The 13,910-nt window shown below is 42.7% G+C and overlaps 1 protein-coding gene across 1 annotated transcript in view; it reads right to left on the bottom strand.

Moving 5' to 3' along the window:
* bach2a (BTB and CNC homology 1, basic leucine zipper transcription factor 2a) overlaps positions 1–13,910 on the bottom strand; it is a 60,327-nt gene that overhangs the window by 14,601 nt on the left and 31,816 nt on the right. The window contains exons 2-3 of the mRNA XM_034135287.1: positions 8,121–8,400; positions 141–1,520 (exon numbers count right to left, since the gene is read on the bottom strand). Coding sequence (XP_033991178.1) covers positions 141–1,520; positions 8,121–8,384 — 1,644 coding nt within the window. The 5' untranslated portion in view covers positions 8,385–8,400. The remainder of the gene's footprint in view (positions 1–140; positions 1,521–8,120; positions 8,401–13,910) is intronic.

Raw genomic sequence — 13,910 nt, 5'->3', positions numbered from 1 at the left:
TTTGGAAAATTGCACAATATAAATCTATTCTAGTAGACCTCACCAATGGAATTATGATCAGTAGAAATGGCCATGACATGGGACCTTTAGCAATAACAAAAGTAGAATCTTGGGTGATAAAGTAAAAAGGATATACGAACCTCAGGGGCGGAGACTCTGGAGGCGCCACTCTCACTGTCTCCCTCTGAGAAAGAGCCTGACTCGTCGCTGGAGTTGTCACCACTGGCACCAAATCCCTGTTCACTTTTGATGTTGGTGCAACCCTGAGAGAAGAGCAGCTCTCCGCTGTGGGGGTTCCTCTGCGAGAGAGACAGTCCAGATGTGGAGCCTGAGTGTGGGGATGTGGAGAAGTCAAACTGGGGGAGGTTGAAAGGTGAGCTACCGCTGCCGGCGTCCTCTGGGTATGAGAAGGAGGACCGGGAGCTGGACGTTTGGGTGTGGGGCTCAGAGGGGGGGGGGGAGTGCGCTGATGTCTTGATGGGAACAGGGCAGCTGGAGGGGAGGCGGGACCGACCAGAAGAAGGAGCTTCTACCTGCATCAGGGTCGAGACCTTTTCTCTGAAATGATCGTCCATGTAGGAATTGGCCAACATCTGTTGCTCTCCAGCTGCTGAAGAGAAAATGACGCTGGCTCTGTCCAGCTCCCCCTCGTGTTGTGAGGAGGAGGCTTTGGAGACTGGTCTATCCATGTTCTTGCCAATGCCATCTGCATTCTTATGGTCCCCTCGACCCATATAATCCCTCTTATCCCTCTGCCTGTCCTTGACCAGATCCTTGTAGTGGTTGAGGGTCAGTCTGTTGGTGAGTAGCTGCTGGATGGTTGTGCTGGGCACGCCGCTGAGATCTAAGCCGCCTCTCTGGAGGTAGGAGCGCAAACAGGAAGAAGGTGAGCCTCGGCCCGGGGAGTGCTCAGCTGCTACTGGATCCCCTTCCACCTCCAGCTCCATCTCCAGCACCTCCTCGGTACACAACTCTGGGTTGCTACCACTCCTTTCATCCCCTTCTCCCTCAAACCCAAATGGTTCTTCTTTGATCCTGGAGGGGGTGAGAAGAGTTTGAGAAGCAGTGCTGTTGTCTCTGAGCTGTGAGCTCACAGGACTTACTGAGGTATGGTTGGAGTAATCACTGCCATGATGGTCTTCTCCATTGTGCTTGTTATCACTGATTTGGTACTGATAGTTCCTGTATTTAGGACATTGAGAACGGTCAGTGGGAAGGGACGCAGTGCTTGCTACGTGATTGGTCTGCTGCGTGTTCTCTGAAGAGTCATCCGAGCATATCGCTTCAGAAAAAACTGCATCGTCCGCCGTGATGTCTTCATCGTATTCCACCTTGCCATTGCTGGCGTGTTGGCTGTCATTCTGTAGCTGGGCTTGAAGGAACCGAAAGCAGGAGTCCTCCAAATTGTGAACACCCAGGAAGTCAGCGCACAGGATGACCTCATGGATGTTTTCCCGACTTATAACCAGCTTGGCTGTGTAGGCAAACTGAAGCAGCGGAGCGAAACCTTTAGCAGTCACCTGCAGAGGAGACAAGGGTGGAGATGTCAGTGCCTTAAATATACAATTTCAAGTGAGTCAATGTTAATTTATATCCAGCACAAGCATTGCGCAGTAGTGTAAACATTGTAACCAGTGCCAGTGCTAAAGTCCTGCTCCGCTGTGCGTCCTGTGTAGACTTGGCCATCGCAGACTGAGATTTTAATTCAGGCCTCAAGTTTGACTCCTTCCCAGGCCGCAAATCACCAGATGGTTAATTTTACGGGCCAACCTTATTGGTAGATGGAACGGGTTTGTTTGATAGAATTAACGCATGCCAGTCTAGTTATAAATGTGGCCTCTGTGTTCATCTGGGAGGAAAGTTATCCAGATTACAGATACAAACATTTGGGACTGACCAGTATTTACTCAATCTGAATACTGAGTTTTGAAGGTATGTGTGAACCCTCAAAAACTCTAGTAATACCCCAATCATAGCACACATGTCCAATGCTAGACTCACAGGCAACTTAGCCTACACTTTTGAAAAAGAGAATGAGACACATTTTACATTTTCAAATATGACCTTGTATTCAAGCCTCAATAATTTCAAAGTATCTGAACTTCACACTCACATATTGTTAGGACATCAAGGGCTGGTCATAATGCTCAGGCCTAAATCTAGCTTGTATCTAACTTGAATTAATTTACATCTTACAATATGACAATATATACACACCTTTTTCAAAGAGTCATTACTAATGACCATTAACTTTCAATCTTGCAAGAGAAAAGTGAAATGCAACTACATGTGTACGGAATGAATACATATTATCCTGCATGATTATGTCCACAATGATAATCACCATTATATTGATCAATATTGAGATCATGTTTATTTATCATTTGTATTCCTTTGTATAAGTGACAACATATTTGTATTGCTCTTCTACATTTAAATAAACAGAGCACTGCTTTCACTACCATGTTATGTTTGGTTCAGCTAATACACACATTTAACCTACATTTAGATTTTTAAAGTTAAATGCTCCAATCTTGATATGGGATCATAATTAGGAGGCTAGATTCAGATGATAGACCATCTCACACAATTAAATATGGCAGAAATTCACAGATAATTGTTTTCATTAAATTGACACTTTATTTCCAGGTGCACATGAAACACACAATTCCCTCTGGACAGAGAACAGCAGCGTCCTCAGTCCTGAAAATAAATGATGTAGAGGAGTGAGCGGACAGCAGACAGGACGTGGTAAATAAAGCCATGCTGAGAGACATACGGGGGGGGGGGTTTGTAGTGGAACAGGCCTGTGTGAGTGATCACTGTAAGGTGGAGTCACACAGACATATTAATCAATATGACAGATCTGGGGCACGGGGAACTGTTCCCTGATCAGCCGCGGTGCTGAATGGAAACAGCAGCAAAGTAACCACAACCACATTTATATTCATGCCTCAGAGTTTCCGTTAGAATTTTTTTGTTGCCGGCCAACATGTCCGTTAAAATTTAAATCTTCCGGACAAAATGAGAAAAGTGCCGGTCAAAGGTCTTCTTTGTTATTTATTGAGCTTTAAAACAAATTCATAACAACTCTATATTAAACAAACTAATTATAGTAGATTAACTACATTATTCAAAAGTGTACAGTAACTTTGGATAATAAATAATAACTAGAAAATGCATTTCCTGCAGAAAATGTGTGCGAATGCTGTAACTGTGAACAGTTGTGGCTGAATTTAGCTGAAAATGCAGAAAAAGCTGAATATGTTATTAGTTGAATGGTCTCTGTAGCTGCTTTTAGCTACAGAGACCAAGTCAGTGTGTTGCTGAACTTAGCGGAGAAATGCAGAAAAGTGAAATGATTTGAATCAAAATTGTTACAGCTCAAATGCATTGCAATGACTTTGTTGAAAACTTGAAAGTGAAATGTTAAACTGGAAGAGTAGGAAAAATAGTGAAGAAGCTTAATATTTAAAAGAAAAGGTTTAAAAAAGGTATAAACAACAACATGTCCTCAATGTCCTCAATGTCCTGAAATAGCTGAATAATGTAATAGTTGAATGGTTTCTGTAGCTGAAAGTAGGCTGAAGGAGTTACATATCAGATGTAAGTAGTAGTGAATGAATGTGTATTAAGAAGAGAAAAGAAAGTAAAAAGGCTTGGGAAAGCAGCGGAATATTTTGACTGCAAACTTTTAGACTAAAACCATACGTCACCAATAATGTCTAAAATATGTGGAACATGTTGAAGTCAGTATGAAGTCTCCATCAGACAGAAACGAATAGGCTGAGACAGTCTGTTAAAGTCCAGTCTATTTGTCAGTGTTTGTTTCTGTGCTGAGCACCTAATCATAACAAATAATCATAACACCTGTGTGAGCCCAGAGATCAAAGGTTTCAATCTGCCCAGCAACACCACGGTTACCAGCTGCAGCACTGAGTTCCATTAAGAATGCATTGAGGATTCTATCTGACCATTTTGCCACCTGTGAGCATCAGGGAACCCCAATGAACTGATATATGGTTTTTTGGGGGGTTTTGTGTGTGAAATGTGAAGATGGGAGCAGTTTGTCTAGAGTTTACTTCTCTCTGTTCTGAAGAAAGTTCCGAAATGTTTTAACATGGGAGTCTATTGGGAGCTAGGTGGACTTTTTGACAAGTTTTTGTCTTTTCATGCCCTCAAGAGGCATTTTGCTTAATATTTTTTCTTAATTTAATTACATTTTTCAACGTAGGAGAGGTTTTCCTACGTTTGTCATTGAAAATGATGTCCAAGGAGTGTAGGGTTTGGGAATTATGGCAGGTTTAAAACATTTTTTTGGCCAAATTTCAAGAACTCCTCCACTCTGTTTTGAGATCAAAGCACTTAACGAGCTGCTCAATACACACTAATGTTAAAATCTGAAGAAGGCCTCTTTACCAAGTTCCAAACTAAGTTAAATATCTCAAAAAGTGTAAAAGATATCAAAAATATTTTATAGCTGAAGGTCTTATGATCATTTTAAAGTTGGAATGAAGTCTCTAGCTGAAAGTATGTGGAAGGAGTAGCATTTGGCGCACGGTGTAGTTAAAAGAGGATTTGAAGGTTCCTCCCATTGAGTTCCATGTAAAGAAAATAGTTTAAAGGGCCCATGTCATGGCCATTTCCACTGATCATAATTCCATTGTTGAGGTCTACTAGAATAGATTTATATTGTGCAATTTTCCAAACTCACATTGGTTTCTCATACAGCATCTCTGTAAACTACGTGTATTCACTGAATTTCACTTTCTGCCTTTAACGGCTCGTTGTAGCTCCAATAGCTCCAGCCCCCACCCTCCCTGTGAGCACAGTGTGCTCTGATTGGTCGGGACGTTGTGAATCGCGCTGAGCTCCGTGGAGGTGTTGTTTCCTTGTTAGCGATACACAGCCAAACACAGCCAAACTCATCCTGAGCACACACAAAGTCACAGCCGGAGTAAAAACAATAAGTGTGGCTTGATATTGAGTAAGAAAAAGGTTGATAAACGCTGTGAGAATGGGTCTGCAGAGAGAATTTCGCCGCGATCCCAACTGTCTGTTATCAGCCTGCAGCCAGGGAGGAGAAATCAGCTGAGCTGCCTGCTCCCTGCACACAGATGTGTGTGTGAGGAAGTCCGTGGATTGGTCAATTTGGACCAATCAGCGGGGGCTTAACGTAACGGCTCCGCGGACGTAACGTAACGGCTCCACGGATTGGTCCATTTCGTTCCGGGTACGGCTTGACATCATGCCGTACCCGGAACGAAATGGAAGAATCAAATGGACAATGACGAATCTCCAACGAGGCGTTTTGGGGAGGTATTTTCTGTGTTAGAGTTTTACTCGCTACAGGGTGTACTTTGAGGGTTTGTGACTCTGCACACCGTTTACATGCATAAAAACCTTCATAACACACAAGGGGACGGGTAATAACCGGAAAAGCATGACATGGGCCCTTTAAAAAGCTGAATATTTCAAAAAGTATAAAATATTTTGAAAAAGTTGAAAGTTTCCCATCATGTGCTGAAAAGGCTGAATAGTTTGATATTTGAATGGTTTATGTAGCTGAAAGTATGCTGAAGTTATTCGACGGCAAAGTATTGGTTGAAATAAGAAGAATAAAGATTTGAAGAACTATAGTGGAATGCTGTGAACAGCATTCGCACTAATAATAATCTTTCCCTCCCTCTATACTGTGGTAGAAACCAACTACAACAAAATGAACATAGTTTACCATGATTTAATTGTAATACACGTTTCATAATGATGCCGAAGTAACAACATACTGATAACGGTTAGTAAAAACCATGAATTAATGCTTTGACAAGTGTGCAGACAAGACGGCAGGCGAAAAACCTTTTAAAATGCGTGTTTTCTGAATGGAGATCGGATCGATCAGGCTAAGCTAACGTTGTATCTGCTCCGTCCACACTCACAACAACATGATACAGACACAGATACAACACCGACTGTATTTGCCATGTTCCAGAGGTAGATAAACTAGCTAACCCCTAGATTCCACCGGGTCCGTCTGCGGCACGTTACGGGCGCGTTACGGCTGCGCCGCGGTGCTCACGGCGATCGCGGCGATCGCGGCCACTCTAGTCAATGGGTGCTATTCCACCACACGTGGCGCGTTACGGCTCAAAAGCGTCCCAGAAGCGTCCCAGAAGCATCCCAGAAGCAGCTCGGCGCAGGGCTCCTCTAAAATTAGGATCGAATCCTATTTTTGTCGCGGCACAGCCGTAACGTGAGGTCGGGCAGGCAGGAAGTGGAACGTTCAGAGCATATATATAGCATTTATATATATATATATATACACACACACAAACTAATTTTGCAGACCCTATCCCTCCGTAGTCTTTCAAGTAGGAGGAGAAATGCCAGCGTTCTCCTCCGGTTTACAGGCACTGTGTAAATTATATATATAGAATAATTATGATGATGAATGCATTTTTTTACCACTAAAATACAGCAACACATCTTTGATTCATGTCGTTTATAACTGGAATATTACAGTTATTATTAACTTTGTCTGTACAAAGTAGCCTGTCCAGGAAATATGCCCAAATCAACAAAAACTGCGAGCCAGCAGGCAAGACGCTCCGCTTCTGAAATGCTTCTGAAACGTGCCTGGTAGGGTATGACGCCGGAGGAGGCCGGAACAAAACCGCGGCGCCGCAGACGGACCCGGAGGAATCTAGGGGTAAGTGTGTTAGGTCTAACTTGAAGTGTGTGTTTTGCTCCGCCCACCGGTTCGTCAATGCGGGCGGAGCTGTGATCATGCAGAGCTGCGTGTCTCCGTCGACAGCAGCAGCTGATCTGCTCTCTGATCTCTCTCTCTCGCGTCCGATTAGACTTCACTCGCATTTATGTCCATATCGATCAGATCTAGCTAGTTCTAGCTAATGATATGACTGTCTGAGTATCAAAGGACACCTATAATCGTTGCTTGGCAACGGGGGTGTGGCGGCAAAAGTATAGTGCAGCATTATGCAGCATTAAGCATTTGTTTACATGAGGGGTCAAAATGTCCCCTTCAGGAGGATAAATCTCTTTCTCCACATTAAATGTCAGACATTAGAAAGGAAGTGACTGTGCATGTAGCGTATTGACTCTTCTTGTCTGTCACATAAGTGGCGCAACTGATGCGGTATTGCGCTAAGGGGAAATTATTTTTGACCGGAGAGATTTAGATTTGCCGGTCTTCAGCACATTTTACCGGTCATAGTCCGGTAATTACCGGCTAACGGAAACTCTGTCATGCCTTACATATGAGGCATTTGAGGAGAGAACTATAGAAAATGTGCACCCCCTCAGCCTTCACTGTGACAGCAGGCTTGTAAGACTATTCTGAACACATACCTTATGGAAATAGAAATGGAGAGTTGGACATTTTAATTGTCACTCATGGACAAAGCGCACAGTAAAGTTTGACTCTAGATTTCTAGAAAATACTGAAACTCTTAAGTGTCTTAAATTGTATTTATGTTAGCTGATTCTAGTCAAAAATCCATTCTTGTTCTACTGGTTTAAGCGGGGCATTTGATACCACTGACCATAATATCCTCTTGGACCCAGCAGAGACATGGGTGGGTATCAGTGGCACTGCTCTACAATGATTGTCTGCCTACTTAAAAGACTAGCGTCTTTGCATTGATGATGCCAGATCAGCTCCAAAGATGTTAGCTGTGGGGTGCCCCAAGGATCTGTACTGGGTCCAGTTCTCTTTTCCATTTCATTAAAACTTTGATTATTTTACCTTCTGTGTTATATAATGCAGTAAGTTGCTGGTTTGTAGTGTCTTGCCTTGTGCCCAGGAAGGGAAAAGGCACCTCTCTATTTGGCACTTATTCCCAAGCCAAGTCCCTACAGAATGTCCAATGCTGCCCAGGGAACATATTAAACTGTTATTCCTTGGAGATGTGCTGATAGGGCAAGGAGGAAAAGGTGTATTATGAGTACCCTAAAGAAAGCCCACAGCTAATGACCCTGTGTTACAAAATGTTATTTTCCCAGTCAAAGTTTGAGTGTCCCGTCACCATTTCTCTTCAAAATGACCTCAGAACCATCCCTGTGGAACTGCCTGTGTGTTCTGTGTTGTCTTTGTGGCCCTTTACCTTGTCTGGCAGGTTAATGATGGGCTCCACCTCTCCTGTCCCATTGTGCCCCAGCAGGGCCTGCAGGAAGTAGCGGCTGCTGGCGGCGAGCACGGCCCTGTGAGCACGGACCTCCCGGCCCTCCACCAGCACTGTGACATCACACAGGATGCCCTGCCGCCGCTGCTCCTCCAGGCTCAACAGCACATTGGCACAGTGGACCTTGGATTCATACACGTACAGGGGCGCTGCCGCCTCTCCATCCCGCTCCTCGTCTGCCGACATCACTCCCTCTAGCACCCTGCACAAAACAAAATAGAGGGTAAGAAGCTGCGGGAACAAAGTATTAGGTCTGCATAACATGAGGATATACTTACTGCATATAGCAATAAGCAATAACCTTGTTAAATATCCCAATAACAATTCAATTCAATGGTATTTAAAAACAAGTATTTAAAGTGTAAAGTTCTGCCTTTTTTTTATGGACATTTTATTTAATAATGAAACATTAACACAAATGAAAATATTAAAATAAAAGAATGATTTTGAAGTGCAGTTTTGTGGAGTCGTATATACGTTTTGTGAAGTCGGAAATAAGCCCAGTATGTTTTCTGCCTCTTCCTGGACTGTTTATTATTAATAATTAATACAAAATTAATCCACAAATTAAAAATTAAATAAAAAATAAAAAAAGACAATCATAATTATTTTGTATTATTAACAAATAATAGATACATCATTAATTATCATAACTGCATTAATTGTCATTAATAATGTAATGTGGTCCAACACCTACAGTATTAGTGTGTTGGAAATGCATAGTAAATTATCTTTAAATGTAGCAATGTTATGGTAACCTGAACACCTCACATATATTTCAACAGCAGAAAGACACAAGAGGAATTTTGCAGGGTTATTGTAGTGAATTGTGATAAACTGTAAGATATGTGTATAAGGTTATCTGACTACACAAACATATATGTACAGATGGATATTAAAAAGCATATATAGATAGAAAGGAGCTTCTCATATGGTTGCAGGCAGGTCTGTCCATTGTGATTAATTTCACTGCCTTAGTACATAAGCCCCAACACAGACAGCTGAGCGTGCAGTCTGTCTGTCTCACAGCCCTGAGCCGTGTGTGTGTGTGTGTGTGTGTGTGTGTGTGTGTGTGTGTGTGTGTGTGTGTGTGTGTGTGTGTGTGTGTGTGTGTGTGTGTGTGTGTGTGTGTGTGTGTGTGTGTGTGTGTGTGTGTGTGTGTGTGTGTGTGTGTGTGTGTGTGTGTGTGTGTGTGTGTCAGCAGCCAGAGAGGACGCTGCTTTCTGCTGACTCATGGCTTCTGAATAGGCAGAGCTTGCTGAAGCAGTGTTCTGGCTTTCCTCCCTGTGGCCCACGGGCCAATCATCTGAAAACAGTAGCTGATCTCCCACCCCCCCGCTTCAGGAGCGCTGCAGGCTCTCTCTGGCTTTTCATGATGCCTGCACATTGTTCTCTAACACTATTTACCCACTGCACGTTCATTTAGCTGCCTGCTGAAAGTAACAGCTAAAGAAAGGAGGAAAAGGCACACTGTTGGCTATAGAAACTTCACTATTACTATTTCTATTCTGCTATTAATAGAAATATTAACCCTATTAACCGTTTTTGGTACCAGGTATTTCATTTCCTACTGCAGTTGTGAGGACAGAAATAAGCTAACGTATAGAAACTATTCTTCAATTCAGTCTTTAGGGCCAGAGCGAATAGAACTCTGTTACTCTCATTATTCACAGTACTTTTCTAGAATTTTAAAGAGGCCCTACTATGCCTTGTTGGGGGTTTTCCCTTTCCCTTTCCCTTTCCCTTTCCCGTAGTGAGTTAGGTTTGTGTGCATGTAAATGGTCTGCAAAGGCTAACATCCCTGTGTTCCTTTCAGAAGGAGTTTCTCTACCCCACCCTGCCTGAAATGCCTCCATTGGACTCCTTTGTTTACTTCCGTAAAATAGTGACATCACTACATAACATTTGCGCTTCTATTGGCTAGCGCTCCAAGACATTGTACGTGACTGGGCTCTGGTTTCAGACAGAGGGTGAAAAGAGGTGCTGCAGCACAGGCAGTATGATAAAAATAAAGAGCTTTTTGAACATTAAATCATGGAGACATGTCCCAGTAGAGACACTACATACTGATATGACCCTGAAAATGAGCATAGTAGAGCCCCTTTAAAAAGCAGCTCCCGATCGGACCAAAAATACAGATTTTGGCACAAATACGGTTGCAAGTTTGCCTTCTGCCGCACTGCCGAGGTGTCCTTGAGCAAGGCACCAAACCCCAATTTCTCCCTGGCTCCATAACACTGGTAGCCGCTTTCACTCTGCCACCTCTTCATGATTGCATGTCTATAGTTCCTGTTTTTGCATGTGAGTGTATTTCGGGCCTATGTGTGTAATTGTAAAATAACAACAGAGTAAAGACTGAATTTGGGGATTCATAAAGGTGATCTGAATCTTAAAACCAGGTCGGCTAAGTCGTCCCTAAATGATTGATCATTACTATTTTGCACACCGATAGTCCCTTAACGTCTCAGGCTAATGCTAATTACATAATCTCCAGCAACTACAGCTAGCAGGGTTAAGTATGAGCCAAGGTCAGTGGCTCTGTATTAGCATCGTTTTAGGTCATAACAGTATTTAGTAAATCCACAGATACTTTCACAGATTTAGATTGCGGTTGTTTGTTTGTTGTCATAGACTTTGTGTATTAATCTAGTTAGTTCATTCTGAATTCAAGAAATGTGTTGTTCAAGGTTCAAGGTTCAAGGTTCTTTATTTGTCATACGAACATAGCTACAGTGTAGTTTTGCCGATGAAAATCTTGTGTCACAGGCTTCTCCAACAGAGCAACACAAAACACAGATAAACTGAAAAAATATAGTGCAAGTAAATAGTAAATAATAATACAAAAAGAAAAATAGTTTTAAAAAAGTGAAATAGTGAAATAGTGCAATAAGAGTCTATATGCAAGTTATTGAAATAGGATATATAGGTAAATCGATAAATAATTTAAAAATAATTTTTAAGTAGCAGCCAGATGAATATTAGGGATGTTGTTTCAACTGATCAGGTGTTTAACAGATTTTGCTTCAACAGTTCAGGTGTTTAACAGTCTTATTGCCTGTGGGATGAAACTGTCTCTGAGTCTGGTGGTTTTAGTCAGGATGCTGCGGTAACGCCTGCCAGGCGGCAGCAGACAGAACAGTTTGTGGCTGGGGTGATGGGGGTCTTTTATAATCCGGAGGGATTTCTTCTTGAGCCGCTGGGAGTAAAGGTAACTAACTGGATGGCAGCTCCGTCCTGGTGATGTTCTGTGCAGTTTTCACCACCCTCTGTAAAGCCTTATGATTGAGGGCGGTGCAGCTGCCGTACCAGGCCGTGATGCAGCCAGTCACAGGGTTCTTACACCTTTTCCAAAGTCAAATTCAAGCACTTTTCAAGCATTTTCAAGGTGCATTTTCAAGCTTTTCAAGCATTTTCCAGCTGTTGTAAATTACATATTTATATACACATACTTATACTCAAATGATTATTTCCCTACCGCACATTAAATCAGATGTTCTTTATGCTATAAAGTATAAACAACCAAACGTGTGTTTCATAATAGCATTCTACATGAGGATGAAAAATTAAAGAAAAGAAAACTAAGTTTAATATTTCAAAATGAGTGACCCATCTGTACGTAGACTGGGCATCCCATATAACCTGGCTGAGCCAATATAAAACAATCAGCCAAATAACTTTTCAATACATTATTGATTACTATTTTTTAGGTACTTTTAGGTTGGCAGTAAACATAAGTCAGGCGTAAATGGTGTACTTTTACTCCACTACATGTATTTAATACCTTTAGTTACTTCACAGATCTGGATTAATGATGTGAAATATAATCAAGTGTTAAATCAGACTTTAGTTCCACCTGGAGTAAATTCACAAGCTACCCTGCAGTATACAAAGTCATTCAAACTAGCTGCACCTTTACCAGCTTTGAGAACACTTTCATGATCAATCATTATAAAACATATCATATATATTATTCTGAAATGGACCAATCTGCACAATGACTACTTTTACTGTCGCTACTTTAACTATATTTTGATGAGAATACTTTTATACTTTTACTTGAGGAACATTTTGAATGCAGGACTTTTACTCTAACAGAGTATTCCTACACTCTGGTACTTCTACTTTTACTCAAGTACAAGACCCGAGTACTTCTACTTTTACTCAAGTACAAGATCTGAGTACTTCTACTTTTTACTTCAGTAGAAGCTGCTGGGAGTCCCAGCAGCTTCTACTGAAGCCAGTCCCCAACTCCGGGGACTTCCGGCCGGGGACTCCGGGTGGCAGTATACGCCGTGAAGTTGTTTGCGGCCTGCCAGTAAACCCAAAGCAGAAGAAGACGAAGTGACGTCAGCGGCTCATTTGCGTAATCTTCCCTCAGGGAATTTATTCCGGTGTGAACGCGATCTGTACTAAATGCCCTGGGGTAACAAGTGCCGGGGCACTGAGTGCCGGCACTAAATACGGCAAAGTACTTGGTGTGAACGTGCCTAATGTGTCTTCGGGTCAATGTGACTGATTTCGATAGAGCAAGTCACATTTGGTTTAGGCACGAAACATACTACCAGTAGAAATACATTGCTTTTAAAATCGCTCTGTGTCGAATCAACAGATTATATTTCGTGACTATAACACGAAATGCCGTGAGACTGGGTTGAATTACAACAGTAAGTGCTTCATCCTCTGAACACCACAGGATGGCGACTGTAACGCACATAACATAGGTACGCTCCTCTGAAATGATTGTCCCCTGCAATTATTATTATCCCTCATCGAGTTCGCTATTCAGCTTCCTAACGTTAGCTTAAACAAACGTAACATGCAACGTTAGCCTAATCTAAAATGCTCTACTACGGCGTACCTTTCATGTGGCTCGTCAGCGCAGACTCTCGCATCGTTATTTTTTGCAAACTTTGCAGGAGGCTACTCGTGGGATTGACCCTCGTCTTAGCCATGGCTTGTATTCGTCTTCTGCTAGCCAACGCTCGTTGAAACTGCAACCTCCTGGCATACTGTCATCTATCACTCTCATCAGAATGCCCAGGTCACACACACGTAACAAAAACACTCGCAGGTCACGCGCATAGCGCGGGAAGGCCGGAGTGGAGCTGTTTTATGTAAAAGCGAAGCAATTAAGCACGCTCCGACTTCTTTATTTTCTTTTAATCTAAAAATCGAAGTAAAGCATTTACAATTTCAAGCACTTTATCCCAAATTCAAGCACCATTCCCAAAATTCAAGCACTTTTCAAACCTTGAAAACACCTCGTACAATTTCAAGCATTTTCAAGGATTTCCAGCACCCGTACGAACCCTGCAGTCAGGATCCTCTCTATGGTGCACCTGTAGAAGTTGCAGACTATCCTGGAGTCCATGTTGAACCTCCTCAGCCTGCGGAGGAAGAAGAGCCGCTGTCGAGCTTTCTTGGTGATGGTGGTGGTGTGAAGAGTCCATGTCAGGTCCTCAGTGATGTGGACCCCAAGGAACCTGAAGCTGCTGACTCTCTCCACCGTAGTCCCATTGATGGCAATGGGGGCGTGTCCCTCTCCCTGCTGCTTCCTGTAATCCACAATCAGCTCCTTGGTTTTGCTGACGTTGAGATGGAGGTTGTTATCCTGGCACCAAGATGTCAGGTTTTCGACCTCCTCTCTGTACGCCGTCTCGTCGCCGTCTGTGATCTGGCCGATGACGGTCGTGTCATCAGCAAACTTCACAA

This window comes from Trematomus bernacchii, unplaced genomic scaffold (assembly GCF_902827165.1).
Source record: "Trematomus bernacchii unplaced genomic scaffold, fTreBer1.1, whole genome shotgun sequence".
Classification (NCBI taxonomy): domain Eukaryota; kingdom Metazoa; phylum Chordata; class Actinopteri; order Perciformes; family Nototheniidae; genus Trematomus; species Trematomus bernacchii.
The sequence above is the reverse complement of the archived record's forward strand: the minus strand, read 5'-3'. Positions and strand labels throughout refer to the sequence as shown.